General features: G+C 41.8%; 1 protein-coding gene across 5 annotated transcripts in view; it reads right to left on the bottom strand.

Annotated features, from left to right (window-relative positions):
• Positions 1-1,197, bottom strand: part of NAA35 (N-alpha-acetyltransferase 35, NatC auxiliary subunit) — a 93,804-nt gene extending 92,607 nt beyond the window's left edge. Inside the window, exons 1-2 of one of the 5 annotated variants that reach the window (XM_019966509.2) lie at positions 1,075-1,197; positions 95-223 (exon numbers count right to left, since the gene is read on the bottom strand). In XM_019966509.2, coding sequence (XP_019822068.1) covers positions 95-218 — 124 coding nt within the window. In that variant the 5' untranslated portion in view covers positions 219-223; positions 1,075-1,197. Of the gene's footprint in view, positions 1-94; positions 224-731; positions 754-943 lie in introns of those variants that run through there. The other 4 variants (XM_019966507.2, XM_070795062.1, XM_070795064.1 and 1 more) reach the window with 4 other exon arrangements.
• Positions 1,198-21,014: the final 19,817 nt, after the last annotated feature.

Genomic DNA, 21,014 nt, shown 5'->3' with positions numbered 1-21,014 from the left:
TTCCATTTATTGAGATAGTTTAAAGATCACAATCCACATTTTTATTATACCCTTTCCCAAATTTTGAACTTCTAATTCAAAAATTCAAACTCACCTCGACAAGCTTCTTCAAAATCTTGGGTTATGTCCACCCAGTTTGTGTTGCTTTTTTCCATCTTTTCTGGTATACCGAGCTCCCATCCTGAATCATCATCTTCTACAGAAGCTTTCATAACCATTACGCCTATAAAATTAATATTATCGTTAAGAGAGACGATGCAGCTTTCAGGGCAAGAGTATTTGCAAACTATGTTTAAGTATTGGATGAAACTCTTACTAAACTGTTGAAGCAGAGATCTTCTGAGTTTGAGGATAGCTCTGTGAAAAACTACCTTAATGCAATTAAATCTCACGTTAACTAATACTGCTGCTGCTCATTTAATAATAGATAGCCCATCACCTACCAGGACTCCTAATCAGTGTGCCTACTTGAGAAGTAAAATCACAAACCATCCCACCAGCGGCCCAAAAAGAACCACCTCCAGAGTTCCAACTTTTAACACTGGCCACACATAACCAAGGCACTCTTCAAGGTCCCCTCTCGAAGTCCAAGACCCCATGCAGCAACTACTCAAGTCAAGATGGTCCCTCACCTGCCCGGAGCTCACAGGGAGAACCTCTCCCGAGCCGGCCAGACCCCCGCACAGCCTGTCTCGGGGGTGGGGGTGGGGGCATTGCGCGAGGGAGCTTACCGCCGGCCCAGGGCGGGGGAGCACCTAAAGAGGGGACCCGCCCCAAACGGGTCAGCCCGGCCGGGCCCCGGCTCCACGGGCACGGAAGCAAGGACAGGGCTGTCGTCGCGCGCGAGGACGGGCACGCCCGGTACCAGGTCGTCGCCCGGGTAACACCAGCTAAGGGCAGGGCCTCGGAGGGGAGCGGGCACGAGTAAGCCCGAAGCTCCTACCTGAATCGCGGCGGGAGGGCCGGGGCCGCAGGGTGACCTGGCCTCCCCAGGGTCCGCCACACGCGCAGGGGGCTGTGGCTCTAAGGCACGGGAGGAAGGAAGTCTCAATGGCTGCACACCGCGGTCCCTACCTACTTCTCTCGTGGCCACCCGCGCCGCCACGCACCGTCCAGACCGCTGAAATAACGACACCTCCTCGGCCGCCACCGGCGCCCCCTCCCCTCTCCGCCCTGCCCGACCGGCCTCGTGCGCGCATGCGCACGCCTGGTGCGCGCGACCCCGCCTCCTCTCCCTCACGCCTGAGGACTTCGCGCTCCTCGGCCACACCCCCTTCCTCGCCACCGCCAACATTATGCCGTTGGCCATCTCTTCTCGCGGGATTAGAGCAGATCGCGAGACCGGAAGCTACATTCTTTCTCCACCCTGCGGCCGCATCCTGGGTAATGGGTGGCTCCAAGCAAGGGGCGGAGCCTGGGGGCCCCAGAGCCTGCCCCTCCTCGCCCCGCACGGCTACCTGGGAAATTCTTAGAAAGGTGACAGGAAGGAATGAGGAAAGGATGGAAGTGTGCGCAGATCCTAGAGGTTGGGTCCTTGAATGAAGACCCCAGCTCTGCAGCTTGACACCGGTTTTATGTTTCCTAGAAAGTCTGGGGATTTCGAGAGGAAAAATGGAAACAAAATACAGCAGAATCAAGCTGTTTTTTTTCTTTTAGACCTTTGGTTTAGCGTTTTCCTAAAATTAATAAAATGATTGGTTTTAAAGTGGGGTTACATTAGTGACTAGAACGGGTAGGAAACAAAACACAACTTTACCACTATTAGTCATTAAGAGGTAATCCCAGGTGGCTCTGATATCCTCCTGCCAATGCAGGAAATGGGAGTTTGATCCCTAGGTGGGGAAGATCCCCTGGAGGACGAAATGGCAACCTACTCCGATATTCCAGTCTTGGAAATACATGGACAGAGAAGCCTGGAGGCCTACAGTCCATGGGGTTGCAGAGTCGGACAAGACTGAGCACACACACAGGCAGCCGTTAAGGTTAAGGCAGCCGTTAAGGCCAAAATGTAAAATATGATAGAAACGTTGACAATATGGATCAGCAGGACCTCTCATATATTGCTGATGGGAATCCCAAATGGTACAAAATTTTTGGTAAACAGTCCATCTTTTACTATAAAATTAATCATGTATTTACATGATCCAGCAATTCCACTCCTAGGTATTTAATTAGGAATGAAAATGTGCCCATGCAAAAATTTGTACATTAATTTTCACAGCTTTATTTTTAATGATCAAAAACTGGAAGCAGCTCCAATGTTCATCAACTGATGACTGGAAAAACAAATTGTGGTATACCCATACAATGATATGTAATTATCCATATAATGAATAGTAATTAGTGACAAACAAGAATGACTACTTAACATGCAAATATATGAATCTCAGAAAACATTATTCTGAGCAAAGGATATCAGAATATGAGCAACACAGTATGATTGCATTTATATAAAATTCTAGAAGAGACATGTAATCCATCGTGACAAAACAGAACAGTGAGCATCATAAGTGGAGGTGGGTATCAAGGAGGGATTAATTGGAATAGGGCTAGGTGATTTGATTTGATTTCCCTGGAGAAGGAAATGGCAACCCACTCCAGTATTCTTGCCATGGAGAATCCCATGGACGGAGGAGCCTGGTAGGCTACAGTCCATGGGGTCGCAAAGAGTTGGACACGACTGAGCGACTTAACTTTAGGTGATTTGAGGTGTTGGAAACATTCTGTATCTTGATTATGATGGTGGTAATATGGCTGAATTCACTTGTAAAAGCTCATTGAAGTACACACTTACAACATGTGCATTTTACTTTGTGCAAATCAAGCCTCAATAAAGTAGATTTTAAAAACAAAAAAATCCATCTTTGTGTCTAATATAGAATAAGGGCAAGAGCTTTGCCTATTTTGAATAAAGGTGTATCCCTACCATTAAAAGCTGTGGTTGACATATAATGGGTACTCACTAAATACACTGAGGATGAGAATATAGAAAAGAATTATAATAAAACAGAAATTTATATTGTTTCTCCAAAAACATCTGATGATCTTTACAGTTATTTCAGTTCAGGTCAGTCGCTCAGTCGTGTCTGACTCTTTGCAACCCCATGAACCACAGCATGCCAGGCCTCCCAGTCCCTCACCAACTCTCAGAGTTTACCCAAACTCATGTCCATTGAGTCGGTGATGCCATCTAACCATCTCATCCTCTGTCGTCCCCTTCTCCTCCAGCCTTCAATCTTTCCCAACATCAGGGTCTTTTCAAATGAGTCAGCTCTTCGCATCAGGTGGCCAAAATATTGGAGTTTCAGCTTCAACATCAGTCCTTCCAGTGAACACCCAGATCTCCTTTAGGATGGATTAGTTGGATCTCCTTGCTGTCCAAGGGACTCTTAAGAGTCAGCTTCAACACCACAGTTCAAAATGATCAATTCTTCAGCACTCAGCTTTCCTCATAGTCCAACTCTCACATCCATACATGACCACTGGAAAAACCATAACCTGGACTAGATGGACCTTTGTTGACTAAGTAATGTCTCTGCTTTTGAATATGCTGTCTAGGTTGGTCAAAACTTTCCTTCCAAGGAGTAAACGTCTTTTAATTTCATGGCTGCAATCACCATCTGCAGTGATTTTTGGAGCCCCCCCAAATAAAGTCAGCCATTGTTTCCACTGTTTCCCCATCTATTTCCCATGAAGTGATGGGACCGGATGCCATGATCTTAGTTTTCTGAATGCTGAGTTTTAAGCCAACTTTTTCACTCTCCTCTTTCACTTTCATTAAGAGACTCTTTAGTTCTTCTTCACTTTCTGCCATAAGGGTGGTGTCATCTGCATATCTGAGGTTATTGATATTTCTCCTGGCAATCTTGACTCCAACTTGTGCTTCCTCCAGCCCAGCGTTTCTCATGATGTACTCTGCATAGAAGTTAAATAAGCAGGGTGACAATATACAGCCTTGATGTACTCCTTTTCCTATTTGCAACCAGTCTGTTGTTCCATGTCCAGTTTTAACTGTTGCTTCCTGACCTGCATACAGGTTTCTCAAGAGGCAGGTCAGGTGGTGTGGTATTCCCATCTCTTTCAGAATTTCCCACAGTTTATTGTGACCCACACAGTCAAAGGCTTTGGCATAGTCAGTAAAGAAGAAATAGATGTTTTTCTAAAACTCTCTTGCTTTTTTGATGATCCACTGAGTGTTGGCAATTTGATCTCTGGTTCCTCTGCCTTTTCTAAAACCAGCTTGAACATCTGGAAGTTCACAGTTCACATATTGCTGAAGCTTGCCTTGGAGAATTTTGAGCATTACTAGCATGTGAGATCGGAGAAGGCAATGGCACCCCTCTCCAGTACTCTTGCCTGGAAAATCCCTGGAAAATCCCATGGACGGATGAGCCTGGTGGGCTGCAGTCCATGGGGTCGCTAGGAGTCAGACACGACAAGCGACTTCACTTTCACTTTTCACTTTCATGCATTGGAGAAGGAAATGGCAACCCACTCCAGTGTTCTTGCCTGGAGAATCCCAGGGACAGGGGAGCCTGGTGGCTGCTGTCTATGGGGTCGCACAGAGTCGGACACGATTGAAGTGACTTAGCGGTGGCAGCAGCAGCAGTGTGTGAGATGAGTGCAATTGTGCAGTTGTTTGAGCATTCTTTGGCATTGCCTTTCTTTGGGATTGGAATGAAAACTGACCTTTTCCAGTCCTTTACAGAAGCCATAAGAAATGTAGAAAAGTGTGAACTAACTTCATCTGAGTTATTCAGTATTATCTGTAGATTGTGACAAGCACCAATATAGCACATAAAAAACCTGAAACAAAACACCAAATTTTCAAAATTAGACTGCTTCCAAAATAACTTGAAACAAAGAGTTAAAAAGGAAAGAAAAATCAGCAGAACAAAGTAACCAAATGAAACAGGATTTTCTTAATTTCTTCACTAAAATGTAATTTACTTGAAATTCAAATTTATTTTCACGAGTTCTAATTATCCCTCTGCTTTAAAAACATTTTCCCTGAAAAGAGACGTTTAACTTATAATGATATCCATATGCTTCATAAAGTTGAAAAATAAGCATTTTACACATTAAGTAGACTACATATTTGGAGAAGGAAATGACAACCCACTCCAGTACTCTTGCCTGGTAAATCCCATGGATGGAGGAGCCTGGCAGGCTACAGTCCTTAGGGTTGCAAAGAGGTGGACCCAACTGAGTGGTATAAACACACATGGACTATTACTCAGCCACAAAAAAGAATGAAATAATGCCATTTGCAGCAATATAGATGGACCCAGAGATTATCATAATAAGCAAAGTCAGAGAAAGACAAATATCACATGACATCACTTATCTATGGAATTTAAAATATGACACAAAAGTACTTATCCAAAAAACAGAAACAGACTCACAGACATAGAGAACAGGCTTGTGGTTAGCAAGGGGTGAGGGGTAGAGGAGGATGGATTATGAGTTTGGGATTAGCAGATGCAAGCTATTGTATATAGAAGGGATAAACAACAAGGTTCTACTGTAGAGCACAGGAAACTATATTCAATATCTTGTGATAAACCATAAAGGAAAATAATATGAAAAAGAATGTATATATGTGTATAACAGAATCACTGTTGTATAGAAGAAACTAGCACAGCATTGTAAACCAACTGTACTCAATAAATAAATTTAAAATGTGAGTAGTTGATGCCTTTAATTTTCTTTCTTTGTATTAATAATGAGGAAATGTGAGATGCTTTTCTAAGAGGTCTTTTTTGTTTCCTAAATTTTCTTATAATACTGTCTTCCACATATATAGTATCTTCTCATATCTCATAATTTGAGAAGGAAATGGCAACTCACTCCAGTATTCTTGCCTAGAGAATCCCAGGGACAGGGGAGCCTAGTGGGCTGCCGTCTATGGGGTCGCACAGAGTCGGACATGACTGAAGTGACTTAGCAGCAGCTTAGCATATCTCATAACATAAATAATTTTCTCTTCTCCCTACATACTGTGTTTTTTTCTAATTTTTTTCAGTCTCTGTCTTTTATTTGAGAAACTTCTTCAGTCTGGTGGTTGTTGGCTAGAAGTTCATATTGAAGAATGTTTTTTCAAAGAGTAGCACTAAGGCTTTTTGCTTCCAAGATCAGATCAGTCGCTCAGTCGTGTCCGACTCTTTGCGACCCCATGAATCGCAGCACAACAGGCCTCCCTGTCCATCACCAACTCCTGGAGTTCACTCAGACTCACGTCCATCGAGTCAGTGATGCCATCCAGCCATCTCATCCTCTGTCGTCCCCTTCTCCTCTTGCCCCCAATCCCTCCCAGCATCAGAGTCTTTTCCAGTGAGTCAACTCTTGGCATGAGGTGGCCAAAGTACTGGAGTTTCAGCTTTAGCATCATTCCTTCCAAAGAAATCCCAGGGCTGATCTCCTTCAGAACGGACTGGTTGGATCTCCTTGCAGTCCAAGGGACTCTCAAGAGTCTTCTCCAACACCACAGTTCAAAAGCATCAATTCTTCGGCGCTTAGCCTTCTTCACAGTCCAACTCTCACATCCATACATGACCACTGGAAAAACCATAGCCTTGACTAGACGAACCTTTGTTGGCAAAATAATGTCTCTGCTTTTAAATATGCTGTCTAGGTTGGTCATAACTTTTCTTCCAAGGAGTAAGCGTCTTTTAATTTCATGGCTGCAGTCACCATCTGCAGTGATTTTAGAGCCCCCCAAAATAAAGTCTGACACTATTTCCACTGTTTCTCCATCTATTTCCCATGAAGTGATGGGACCAGATGCCAAGATCTTCGTTTTCTGAATGTTGAGCTTTAAGCCAACTTTTTCACTCTCCACTTTCACTTTCATCAAGAGGCTTTTTAGTTCCTCTTCACTTTCTGCCATAAGGGTGGTGTCATCTGCATATCTGAGGTTATTGATGTTTCTCCCGGGCTTGTCAAATGTTGTCCTCACTCTAACAAGACCTGGCTGGGCCATTCAGTCAGTGAATCTCTGACAGCATCAACTTTGGGCCTTGTATCTTGGACTGCTCTGATTTCTCAAAGGAGCTTCTGATCCAGGGCCTTTGTGTATAGCTATACGAGCTGGGCACTGCACAACAGGGGTATCTTTCATGTTAACTGTGTGTATGAAAGACTTCCCCAGAACTGTGTAACTTAGCAGCTCTGCTCCAAAATTCTACTAGCTGAGTAGCCATTGGGAGTGGAGGATGAAGGCTGGAAGGTGAAGGAGAGAGAATCAATATCTATTGTAACATTTTCACTTAATCTCCCTTGTTCAGAAGCACCTCCATTGTCAGAGATTCTTTTCTTTATCTTTTCCAGTCTTCTACAGGGCCTGAGGAGGGGCAATCAAAGCCAAACAGAATTGGGAAGGAGAAGTCAGATCCTGGTAATTCTCAAACATACTCCCCTTCTTTTAGACTCATCCTAACCTTCACCTAGGGAGATAGCCAGTTCTGTCTGCTCTTGAATCCTCTCCGTGTTTCTGTGGTACACAATGGGTGGTTTCTGGGCTTTCCCCATCATTGCCTCCTGGTCCTACTCTCTTGGGTCTACTAAGTGCATGCCCTCATCCATCTGCTTCATGTCATCAAAGGTATTATTTTTTCTTCATCCATTTCTTTTGTCCTTGTGAGCATGTGTCTTTTCCCTTTCATTTTGTAGACATTAATACCTGTATCCAGTCCTCCATATTTAATAGGAAGTCTAACAAAGGAATCTGGAACAAGGCTCCTGAACATGTTAAGTTCCAGTGTCCTCATTCAAAAACAATGACCTTACATCACCTACAGAGTTGCAAGAATCATAGTTAAGAGAATTATAAAATTACACATTGTAATTCTTTTTCTTATTCTTCTGATATCTCGGTTATTTTGTGCTACTTGATGGCTATTTATCTAGTACTGAAAGTAAAGTTCTTGTACTTTTGTCCCACCCAGATTCATGGCTGCTTATTCCATTTTTAAACATCTTTGAGGAAAAGGTCTTTATTTTATATCTTCATCTCTTCAAAAATCCATTTCAATGACTTGAGTTTATAAAACTATAAAGGCACTCACACATCAGCTTCAACACTTTGCAGAAGTACTTTTTAGTTGCCTAAAAAGCAGCCTTTCAGAGGCTTGAAGATTTATATTAAGCCTCTTATGATTGTCAGCCCCAAGATAAGTGTAAAATCACTTTTATTCTAAACTAAATTGAAGCAAAAATATAGATGCTTATGTGAGACATATTATAAAGTTCTCCCTATCCTTTACACATGACTTTTTTAAGAACTATAAGTGGTCATGTTTATATTTTAGAGAAGAAATAGGAAATGGTACTTCAACCTGCACTGTCCCTAAACATCTGAAGTCTCTGGAGAATTCTGTTGATGTTAAAAAAAAAAAAAGTGTTTGGGAGACTCAAATGTAGAAAAACATGAGAAGAGCATTGCTATTTATAGAACAGTATATTTCTATATTTCTGTGCCAGTTACACTTTGAAATATGCTTTAGTACAAACTAATGAGATTTGTGTTCATTGATATTATTAAGTAGGAATATAAAACATGAAGCTAACATATAATATGATTCATTCAAACCTGGAATGTGAAACAGGCAGCAAAGAATGCAAAATGCATCTTTAATGTCGTGTTTGGGTTGCTTTCTCTTTTGTGTGTGTGTCTATTGTAGTTTTGAGGTTTGCTGATCCCATGAGGTTTTGATATAGCAGTCTATATGTGTGCAAGTTTATTTTAAGTTGCTATTCTCATCCGTGCCTAGTGGCAATCCTTTAGCATTTGTTGAAAAGCTGGCTTGGTGGTGCTGAATTCTATTAGCTTTTGCTTGTCTGTAAAGCTTTTGATTTCTCAAAAAAATCTGAATGAGAGCCTTACTGGGTAGAGTATTCTTGGTTGTAGGTTCTTTCCCTTTATCGCTTTAAACATATCATGCCACTCTGTTCTGGCCTGCAGAGTTTCCACTGAGAAATCAGTTGATAACCTTATGGAAGTCTCCTTGAATGTTCTTTGTCATTTTCCCCTTGTTGCTTTTAGTTTTTGTCAGTTTGATTACTACATGTCTCAGTGTGCTCTTCCTTGGGTTTATCCTACCTGGGACTCTCCGTGCTTCCTGGACTTGGGTGACCATTTCCTTTTCTACGATACAGAAACTTTCAGCTATTATCTCTTCAAATAACTGGTCATCAAACCACAAGAGAAGAGAACAAAAGAGGAAGAGAAGGAAAAAAAGACCTACAAAATCAAAGCCAAGGGACTTCCCTGGTGGTCCAGCAGTTAAGAATCCACCTTCCAATGCGGGAAACACGTGTTCAATCCCTGGTCCAGGAGGATCACAAATGGCCCATGCATCACAACTACTGAGCCCATGAGTTGCAACTATGGAAGCCCAAGCACCCTAGAGTCTGTGATTTGCAACAAGAGAAGCCACCACAACGAGAAGTCTGAGCACCTCAAGAAAGCCCTCATGCAGAAACAAATTATTTATATTTTAAAAATAAAATAAAATTAATTAATAATAAAAATAAATAAAATGGATAACCAACAAGGACCTATTGTATAGCACAGCATTATGTAACAAGCTAAATGGGAAAATAATTTGAAAAAGAATAGATACATGTATATGCATAACTGAATCACTTTGGTGTACATCTCAAACCATCACAACCTTGTCAATCAACCATACTCCAACATAAAATAAAAAGTTTTTTTACAAAACAATAAAGTTCCCTCAAAACAAAGGGAAAACCTCAAAGAGAACAGGGAGGTTTGAAATGAAAAATAAAATCTTCCTTCCTCCATAAAAAAAAAAAAAAAAAGAATGCAAAATGCAATCTACTCTAATCATCTTTCTTACAAAATTATTACTAAAGTTATTTGAAAATAATCCAGATAAACATAGAAGCTAAATATATTGGTAAGTATATTTACCATATACTGGTAAGTGTGTGGGGGGAAAAAAAGATCTGTTACAAAGTAAGACGGGTAACTTTTCTAGTACTGTTCTACTCTTTTTCTCCTTAGAGACCTTCAAGAACTAGGAATGTCCTTAAAGACATTCAAGGACTACCAAGACATTCAAGATATACCAATATATGAAATTTAGACTTGTCATCATAACACATGAGTGTTGGAATACCTGGAATTTTACTAAAAGATTCAAAGAAGCATCATAACTTCAAGGTTCTTCAAGATATTGCAAGCAAACGGAGACAACTTAAAGACATCTGCAAATACTCTTCTTCTTTCATTATTTGCTCATGCTTTTTGGAAATTAAAGTAGACTGAGCAAGATAGGACTTGCCTACTTATCAGGATTTTTGTATACAATTTTTACTTCTGCACATCCTTTCGCTAAAGTAGACTACTTCATGTTGTGGACTCTTTCTCCACAACACAGACCTTTAAAACCTATATGGCTCTTTGCATCTTCACATGGTGCTGATCTTTCTTTACTCCATATGTGAAAAATGCAAAGAAGAGAAATTACCTCTTTTACCATAGCTGCATTCTAAACTCTTATTCTTCAGTCTTGTAACTTTTTGATTGATTACTTATATAACACAAATATTTATTAAGGGTTTTTTTTTTGCACAGTTTTCTCTGTAGTGATGGTATCTGTGTATGTAAGACAAATAAGATTTCTGCTTTTTCAGAAATTATGACTTATGAAGCTAAATTATTCTGGTGTTTTATTACAAAATACATTAAGCAAGCTAGAGGTAATTGAGAAGAAAGAAAAGCAGGAAACATTAATTCAACCCAAACACAGGTATTATTAGCATTTTAGCCTCTGTGTTGCTATTTTTTTCTTATCACAATTTGCTGCTGTTGTTTTCCCTTTTGGGTATATGGCTGAGGAAAGGGGGTGGTATTGTTTAACATGCCAGAGCCTGCATTTTTGCAATTGTAAACATCTTTCCACGCATTTGCATAACTCTCATGGCCATCATTTTGATAACATCAAATGTTTACTGTTTATTGGCACTGGCAATTGGGTAAGATCTCAGAGTCACATAGCCCATCCTTAGGAATAACTAGTCTACCCTGGAGTTGGTGAGAAAATCTGATAGCTCCAAATGTTCTTTTAACTTCAGTCTTGCTGACCAGAAGTCACTGAGAACACATTTACACAGAAAGGAGACATGTATTTATGCTATGACACATGTTCCCCAAGAAATAGCAGTATGAATAATCTTAAATTCCTAGACCAATCCAGATCATGAGGATTTTCTGTTTGCTTGGGTTTTTTTTGTTGTTTTTGTTTTGCCTATGATGTACTTGGGGCTTCCCTAGTGGCTCATAAGGTAAAGAATCTGACGCAATGTAGGAGACCCAGGTTCGATTCCTGGGTTGGGAAGATCCCCCGAAGAAGGGAATGGCAACCCACTCCAGTATTCTTGCCTGGAGAATCCCATGGACAGAGGAGCCTGGCAGGCTACAGTCCATGTAGTCACACAGAGTCAGACACGACTGAGTGATTATCACCATCACTGTCATGAGGTACTAAGTTTACTCAGAAACTTAACTGGGGCTTCCCTGGTGGCTCAGTGGTAAAGAATCTGCCCGCCAGTGCAGGAGACACAGATTCAATCCCTGATCTGGGGAGATCCCACATGCCACAGAGCAATTAAGTCTGTGGACCAAAACTATTGAGCCTGTGCTCTAGAGCACGGGAGCCACAATTACTGAGACTACATGCCACTAACACTGAAGCCCACACGCAGTAGGGCCTGTGCTCCACAACAAGGGAATCCACTACAGGGGTCCTCATTGGTGGCTCAGATGCTGGAGAAGCCACTGCAATGAGAAGCCAGTGTGCTGCAACTAGAGGAAAGGCTGCACAGCCAAAAATAAATAAAATTATTTAAAAAATTAATTGGCTTTGGGTGCTAGACTCATAAACTGAACCATTGTTATCACACTGGTCCTAGCTGAAAATATGTTCATCATTACAAATAACTGCTATAGACATGAATTACTGGAATATGACTTATTTTTAAAGTGTTGACTCATAATGCTGCTGCTGCTGCTAAGTCACTTCAGTTGTGTCTGACTCTGTGCGACCCCAGAGATGGAAGCCCATCAGGCTCCACCATCCCTGGGATTCTCCAGGCAAGAACACTGGAGTGGGTTGCCATTTCCTTCTCCAATGCATGAAAGTGAAAAGTGAAAGTGTAGTCGCTCAGTTGTGTCCGACTCTTCACAACCCCATGGACTACAGCCTACCAGGCTCCACCGTCCATGGGATTTTCCAGGCAAGAGTACTGGAGTGGGTTGCCATTGCCTTTTCCATGACTGATAATAGTGATGTTATTTTTTTCTTGTTAAAGGGAGCAATTATCAATGGATAGAATCAACTTGTTTACCTATTTATTTCATCCAGATACAAGGCAACTGGGTTATCTTTGTTTGAAAAAACAATTTGTGGCTTTAGTGATATTATTTGAAATATTTCAAATAACAGGACCTAGAATTTAGGCTCAAATCCCAAATATGTGTAAAGAATTACCTAGGTTTCTGAGGGTGTACCAAATAAGACAAGATAAAAGCGTGACCCTCAATTGCTCCTGATTTCAAGGGAGAGGGTTGCATATTAACAACTAAGTACAAACAAGAGATGAGAATATCAGATCACCTGACCAGCCTCCCGAGAAATCTGTATCCGGGTCAAAAAGCAACAGTTAGAACTGGACATGGAACAACAGACTGGTTCCAAATTGGGAAAGGAGTACATCAAGGCTGTATATTTTCTCCCTGTTTATTTAGCTTATATGCAGAGTACATCATGTGAAATGCCAGACTGGATGAAGCACAAGCTGGAATCAAGATTGCTGGGAGAAATATCAATAACCTCAGAGATGCAGATGACACCACCCTTATGGCAGAAAGTGAAGAAGAATTAAAGAACCTCTTGATGAAAGCAAAAGAGGAGAGTGAAAAAGTGGCTTAAACTCAACGTTCAAAAAACGAAGATCATGGCATCTGGTCCCATCACTTCATGGCAAATAGATGGAAACAATGGAAACAGTGACAGATTTTATTATCTTGGGCTTCAAAATCACTGCAGATGGTGACTGTAGCCATGAAATTAAAAGATGCTTGCTCCTTGGAAGAAAAACTATGACCAACCTAGACAACATATTAAAAGCACAGATATTATTTTGCCGACAAATGTACATGTAGTCAAAGCTGTGGTTTTTCCAGTAGTCATGTATGGATGTGAGAGTTGGGTTATAAAGAAAGCTGAACACTGAAGAATTGATGCTTTTGAACTGTTGTTTTGGAGACGACTCTTAAGAGTCCCTTGGACTTCCAGGAGATCAAACCAGTCCATCCTAAAGGAAATCAGTCCTAAATATTCATTGGAAGCACTGATGCTGAAGCTGAAATTCCAATACTTTGGCCGCCTAATGCTAAGAACTGACTCACCAGAAAAGACCCTGATGCTGGGAAAGATTGAAGGCAGGAGGAGAAGGAGACAACAGAGGATGAGATGGTAGCATGACATCACCAACTCAATGGACATGAGTTTGAGCAAGCTCCAGGAGTTGGTGATGGACAGGGAAGCCTGGCGTGCTGCAGTTCATGGGGTCACAAAGAGTAGGACACAACTGAACGACTGAACTGAACTGGACAACCATGACCAAGAATGAAGGAAAGAGCCACAACAGTGATAGAAGCTTTGAAGAATATAAAGAGATCTCAAAGAATGGAAAAAATTTTTTATAAGTCATGTATCTAATATGGAATTTTTATATGGATATGTAAAGAACTACTACAACTCAGTAATGAAAAGACACAGGGAGAGGAAAGAGAGGGTAGGATGAACTGGGAGAGTAGCGCTGACATATAAACACTATTTTGTGTAACAAGTTCTCAGGCCCCACCCCAGACCTACTCAGTTAAAAAGCTTCCAGGTGGGCTGACGCCTGTCTGTGAAGCTTCATGCTGATAAAGCCTACTCTGCTTCCTCAGAGCTAGACTGACTACATCCAATCAAACTAAAGTTCCTTTTTCTTCCTGCACATGATATGGGGGAAGAAAATTTCAGATCACACAAAGGAGTGAAACATCAGTCGACTCCTGCCTGGATTTCTGAACAGACAGAAGTGAAAAGGAGGAAAGGATGAAGAAGTACGGGACAAGAGAAGACTGAGAAAGTCCAAGCTGGGAGGTGAACCAGCACCTCTTTTATTCTGATAAGACATTACTGGACAGAGGAGCCTGGTAGGCTACAGTTTATGGGGTTACAAAGAGTCAGACACGTGAACGAGCAACAAAGCACCCACATGCCTTTTGCCGATTAGATTGTGAACACCTATTTTTAAATGAGTTTTTTCCCCCCGTACTCTACCAGACTGAAAGTGACAGAGGCAGAGCTTTTCAAACCTACTACCTGGTGGTGGAGAGATTTGTTAACTAACATGAACAGTCCTGCCCCTTCTCCCCAAGATACTGATTCGATAGATCATGGGTGAGGCCCATGAATTTGCATTAAAAACAAAGAAAGAAAGATGGCGCCAAATTATGTACGACTCTTGTGATCCCATGAACTGTATATAGCCTGCCAGTTTTCTACATCCCTGGGATTCTCCAAGCAAGAATACTGGAGTGGATTGCCATTTCCTTCTCCAGGGGAACTTCCTGACCCAGGAATTGAACCCAGGTCTCCCACATTTCTTATTTAACTTATATGCAGAGTATGTCATGAGAAATGCTGGGCTGGAGGAAGCACAAGCTGGAATCAAGATTGCCGGGAGAAATATCAAGAACCTCAGATATGCAGATGACACCAGCCTTATGGTAGAAAGTAAAGAACTAAAGAGCCTCTTGATGAAAGTGAAAGAGGAGAGTGAAAAAGTTGGCTTAAAGCTCAACATTCAGAAAACTAAGATCATGGTGTCCAGTCCCATCACTTCATGGCAAATAGATGGGGAAACAGTGGAAACAGTGTCAGACTGTATTTTTGGAGGCTCCAAAATCACTGCAGATGGTGATTGCAGCCATGAAATTAAAAGATGCTTACTCCTTGGAAGGAAAGTTATGACCAACCTAGACAGCATATTCAAAAGCAGAGACATTACTTTGTCAACAAAGGTCTGTCTAGTCAAGGCTATGGTTTTTCCAGTGGTCATGTATGGATGTGAGAGTTGGACTGTGAAGAAAGTTGAGTGCCAAAGAATTGATGCTTTTGAACTGTGGTGTTGGAGAAGACTCTTGAGAGTCCCTTGGACTGCAAAGAGATCCAACCAGACCATCCTAAAGGAGATCAGTCCTGGGTGTTCATTGGAAGGACTGATGTTGAAGCTGAAACTCCAATACTTTGGCCACCTGATGAGAAGAGCTAACTCATTGGAAAAGTCCCTGATGCTGGGAAAGATTGAGGGCAGGAGGAGAAGGGGACGACAGAGGATAAGATGGTTGGATGGTATCACCGACTCAATGTACATGGGTTTGGATGGACTTCGGGAGATGGTGATGGACAGGGAGGCCTGGAGTGCTGCGGTTCACAGGGTCACAAAGAGTCGGATACGACTGAGCGACTGAACTGAACCTAACTCCCACATTGCAGGCAGCTGCTTTACTGACTGAGCTATGTGGGAAGCTTTTAATAACCAGCTTTGCATTTATAACCAGCTTCCAAATATTGCCTGCCTGCTGGTCTTCAGATCACATCTTAGCACTGCACTGGAGGGCAGAATCAATGCCTCAAGCAGTTACACATTTACTAACTGCCCAATTGAGTTTGAGTGAACTCCAGGAGATGGTGATAGACAGGGAGGCCTGGCGTGCTGTGATTCATGGGATCGGAAAGAGTCAGGCACGACTGAGCGACTGAAATGAACTGAACTGAATATGTTCAAGATTCTACAATAACTACTTTTCAACAGTTTAATTGTCTTGTAGGAGAAAAAATATATGTAAAGAATTTTTTGGTCTTTTGTCAACTTGAGTTTATTTAAGCGAAAATTCTCATTACAACCCAAGGATGATATTCCACTTCATAGCATGATTGAGAAGATTAAATATAATTATGTGTGGAAAGCATGGAATATAAAAGAATTATTTTCAATAATACCTGGCTTTAATAGATGCCTGAGTCTTGGCCCTTAGAGGTGGTATGGGAAAGGGGGAGTGAGAGGTCACAACCAGTGGTGGGATTCTAAAGAGTTCATCAAACAAAGCGGGCCAGGAATCACTCAGCTCAGACTTTGAGTGCACTCACTGATTCCACAACAGGCACTGGATGAGGGAAGCAAAGCATTGTTTAAGGTAGCTATAAAGGGTTGCCCAAACCAAGAGCTGGGAAGCACGTCTTGAAAATTCAGAGACAAAATTTAGTGGCCAAAAGAAAACAGAAACAATTGAAAGAAAGCAAAACGTGTATTCTGGGCAGCTCCTAGAAACACAACTGTGGGCTGTAGCCTACACTCATGCACCAACTGAAACACGAAGGGAGTTGGGTGCCTGCTTTCAGAACACGTGCACTAGATGCACTGAATAAACCCACAATCAAGAGTGCAAGCTGGTGGAAATTTTATTTAAGCACCAAAAGTAATTCTTGGTTTCTACAGAAGCTGCTGCTGCTGCTAAGTCACTTCAGTCATGTCTGACTCTGTGTGACCCCCATAGAATGCCTCCTACCAGGCTCCCCCGTCCCTGGGATTCTCCAGGGAAGAACACTGGAGTGGGTTGCCATTTCCTCCGATGCATGAAAGTGAGAAGTGAAAGTGAAGTCACTCAGTCGTGTCTGACTGTTAGCGACCTCATGGACTGCAGCCCACCAGGCTCCTCCTTCCATGGGATTTTCCAGGCAAGAGTACTGGAGTGGGTTGTCATTGCCTTCTCTGCTCTACAGAAGCAGCAGCTCTCAACTTTGAACATTGGAATCACCTGGAGAGCTTGAAAAACTACTGATGCTTGGAGCTCACCTCCAAAGACTCTGAATTCATTGGTCAAGGTGCAGCCAGGGCATGGGCTTTCCAGGTAACACTAGTGGCAAAGAACCCACCTACGAATGCAGGAGATGTAAAGTGATGAGGGTTCAATCCCTGGGTCAGGAAGATTCCCTTGCAGAAGGCATGGCAACCCACCTCAGTATTCTGGCCTGAAGAATCCCATGAACAGAGGAGCCTGACAGGTAACAATCCATAGTGTCACAAAGAGTCAGACACTACTGAAGCGACTTAACACACTCGGGGAAAGGGAATATTTAAGATCTTTTCTAGTGATTCTAAGGGATTTCCTAATAGCTCAGTTGGTAAAGAATCCGCTTGCAATGCAGGAGACCCCAGTTCAATTCCTGGATTGGGAAGATCTGCTGGAGAAGGGATAGCCTACCCACTCAAATATTCTTGGGCTTCCCTGGTGGCTCAGCTGGTAAAGAATCCACCTGCAATGCGGGAGACCTAGGTTCAATCCCTGGGTTGGGAAGATGCCCCGGAAAAGGGAAAGGCTACTCACCCCAGTATTCTGGCCTGGAGAATTCCATGGGCTGTATAGTCCGTGGGGTTGCAAAGAGTCAGACATGACTGAGCGACTTTTACTTTCTAGTGATTGTAATGTCCAGCCAACATTGAGAACCATTGTTCAGAAACCATGCTCAGTTTCTAGAAAGAAAAAAAGAAAAAAGATTTCATTTAAAAGAACCCACTATGCAAGAATTTCTAAGTAGGTGTCAAAAATAATTGAGGCTATGTACAGTGATACACATGGACATCACCAGATGGTCAACACCAAAATCAGATTGATTATATTCTTTGCAGCCAAAGATGGAGAAGCTCTATACAGTCAACAAAAACAAGACCAGGAGCTGACTGTGGCTCAGATCATGAACTCCTTATTGCCAAATTCAGACTGAAGTTGAAGAAAGGAGGGAAAACCACTAGACCATTCAGGTATGACCTAAATCAAATCTCTTATGATTATACAGTGGAAGTGAGAAATAGATTTAAGGGACTAGATCTGATAGATAGAGTGCCTGATGAACTATGGATGGAGGTTCAAGACATTGTACAGGAGACAGGGATCAAGACCATCCCCATGGAAAAGAAATGCAAAAAAGCAAAATGGCTGTCTGGGGAGGCCTTACAAATAGCTTTGAAAAGAAGAGAAGTGAAAAGCAAAGGAGAAAAGAAAAGATATAAGCATCTGAATGCAGAGTTCCAAAGAATAGCAAGAAGAGATAAGAGCCTTCCTCAGCGATCAATGCAAAGAAATAGAGGAAAACAACAGAATGGGAAAGACTAGAGATCTCTTCAAGAAAATTAGAGATACCAAGGGAACATTTCATGCAAAGATGGGCTCGATAAAGGACAGAAATGGTATGGACCTAACAGAAGCAGAAGATACTAAGAAGAGGTGGCAGGAATACACAGAAGAACTGTACAAAAAAGATCTTCACGACCAAGATAATCACGATGGTATGATCACTCACCTAGAGCCAGACATCCTGGAATGTGAAGTCAAGTGGGCCTTAGAAAGCACCACTACGAACAAAGCTAGTGGAGGTGATGGAATTCCAGTTGAGCTATTTCAAATTCTGGAAGATGATGCTGTGAAAGTGCTGCACTCAATATACCAGCAAATTTGGAAAACTCAGCAGTGGCCACAGGACTGGAAAAGGTCAGTTTTCATTGCAATCCCAAAGAAAGGCAATGCCAAAGAATGCTCAAACTACCGCACAATTGCACTCATCTCACACGCTAGTAAAGTGATGCTCAAAATTCTCCAAGCCAGGCTTCAGCAATATGTGAACCGTGAACTTCCTGATGTTCAAGCTGGTTTTAGAAAAGGCAGAGGAACCAGAGATCAAATTGCCAACATCCGCTGGATCATGGAAAAAGGAAGAGAGTTCCAGAAAAACATCTATTTCTGCTTTATTGACTGTGCCAAAGCCTTTGACTGTGTGGATCACAATAAACTGTGGAAAATTCTTCAAGAGATGGGAATACCAGACCACCTGACCTGCCTCCTGAAAAATCTGTATGCAGGTCAGGAAGCAACAGTTAAAACTGGACATGGAACAATAGACTGGTTCCAAATAGGAAAAGGAGAATGTCAAGGCTGTATATTGTCACCCTGCTTATTTAACTTATATGCAGAGTACATCATGAGAAACACTCGGCTGGATGAAGCACAAGCTGGAATCAAGATTTCCGGGAGAAATATCAATAACCTCAGATATGCAGATGACACCACCCTTATGGCAGAAAGTGAAGAGGAACTAAAAAGCCTCTTGATGAAAGTGAAAGTGGAGAGTGAAAAAGTTGGCTTAAAGCTCAACATTCAGAAAATGAAGATCATGGCATCCGGTCCCAGCACTTCATGGGAAATAGATGGGGAAACAGTGGAAACAGTGTCAGACTTTATTTTTGGGGGGCTCCAAAATCACTGCAGATGGTGATTGCAGCCATGAAATCAAAAGATGCTTACTCCTTGGAAGGAAAGTTATGACCAACCTAGACAGCATATTCAAAAGCAGAGACATTACTTTGCCAACAAAGGTCCTTCTAGTCAAGGCTATGGTTTTTCCAGTAGTCACGTATGGATGCGAGAGTTGGACTGTGAAGAAAGCTGAGCACCGAAGAATTGATGCTTTTGAAATGTAGTATTGGAGAAGACTCTTGAAAGTCCCTTGGACTGCAAGGAGATCCAGCCAGTCCATCCTAAAGGAGATCAGTCCTGGGTGTTCTTTGGAAGGAATGATGCTAAAGCTTAAACTCCAGTACTTTGGCCACCTCATGCCAAGAGTTGACTCATTGGAAAAGACTCTGATGCTGGGAGGGATTGGGGGCAAGAGGAGAAGGGGACGACAGAGGATGAGATGGCTGAATGGCATCACCGACTCGATGGATGTGAGTTTGAGTGAACTCTGGGAGTTGGTGATGGACAGAGACGTGTGGCGTGTTGCACTTTCTAGGGTCGCAAAGAGTCAGACACGACTGAGCGACTGATCCGACTGAACTGAACTGAAATATTCCATTGTATTCATGTACCACATCTTCTTTATCCGTTCCTTTGGATATTTAGGTTGCTTCTATGTCCTGGTTATTGTAAATATCACTTCAGTGAACATCAGGGTGTATGCATTCTTTTGAATTCTGGTTTCCTCTGGATTTATGACTAGGAGTAGAATTGCTGGGTATATGGTTGCTCTGTTTATGTTCTTCTTAGTGGCTATACCAATTTGCATTTCCACTAACAGCATAGGAAGGTTCATTTTTCTCCACCCCACACCCCACCCCAGCACTTACTGTTTGTAGATATTTTGATGATGGCCATTCTGACCAGTGTGAGGTAATACCTCATTGTAGTTTTGATTTGAATTTCTTAATAATCAGTGATGCTGAGTGTCTCTTCATAGGTTTGTTGGCCATCTGTATATCTTCTTTGGAGAAATGTCTATTTAGGTCCTCTGCCCATTTTTTGATTAGGTTTTTTTTTTTTTGATATTGAGCTGCATGAGCCATTTGTATATTTTGGAAATCAGTCCTTGGTAATTTGCTTTGTTTGCAAATATTTTCTCCCTTTCTGAGGATTGTCTTTTCATTTTATTTATGGTTTCCTTTGCTGTGCAAAAGCTTTAAAATTTAATTAGGTCCCATTTGTTGATTTTAGCTTTTGTTTTCATTACTTTAAGTGATGGATTGGAAAAGATCTTGCTGTGATTTATGTCAGAGGGTGTTCTGCCAATATTTTCCTCTAAGAGTTTTATAGTATCCAACCTTACATTTAGGTCTTTAATCCATTTTGAGTTTATTTCTGTGTATGGCATTTAAGAGCATTCCAATTTCATTCTTTTACATACAGCTGTCCAATTTTTCCAGCACCACTTATTGAAAAGACTATCTTTTCTCCACTATGTATTCTTGCCTCCTTTCAAAGGCAAAAAAAAAAAAAAAAGAAAAGAAAGAAAAAAGTGACTTCACACATGAACATAACATAGAGAAAATAATTAACAAATGACAATACATCTCCAACTATCAGTAAATAAGGGAAAATA

The sequence above is a fragment of the Bos indicus genome, chromosome 8 (genome assembly GCF_029378745.1).
Source record: "Bos indicus isolate NIAB-ARS_2022 breed Sahiwal x Tharparkar chromosome 8, NIAB-ARS_B.indTharparkar_mat_pri_1.0, whole genome shotgun sequence".
In the NCBI taxonomy this organism is placed as follows: Eukaryota; Metazoa; Chordata; class Mammalia; order Artiodactyla; family Bovidae; genus Bos; species Bos indicus.
This window is presented reverse-complemented; position numbering and strand designations above follow the sequence as displayed.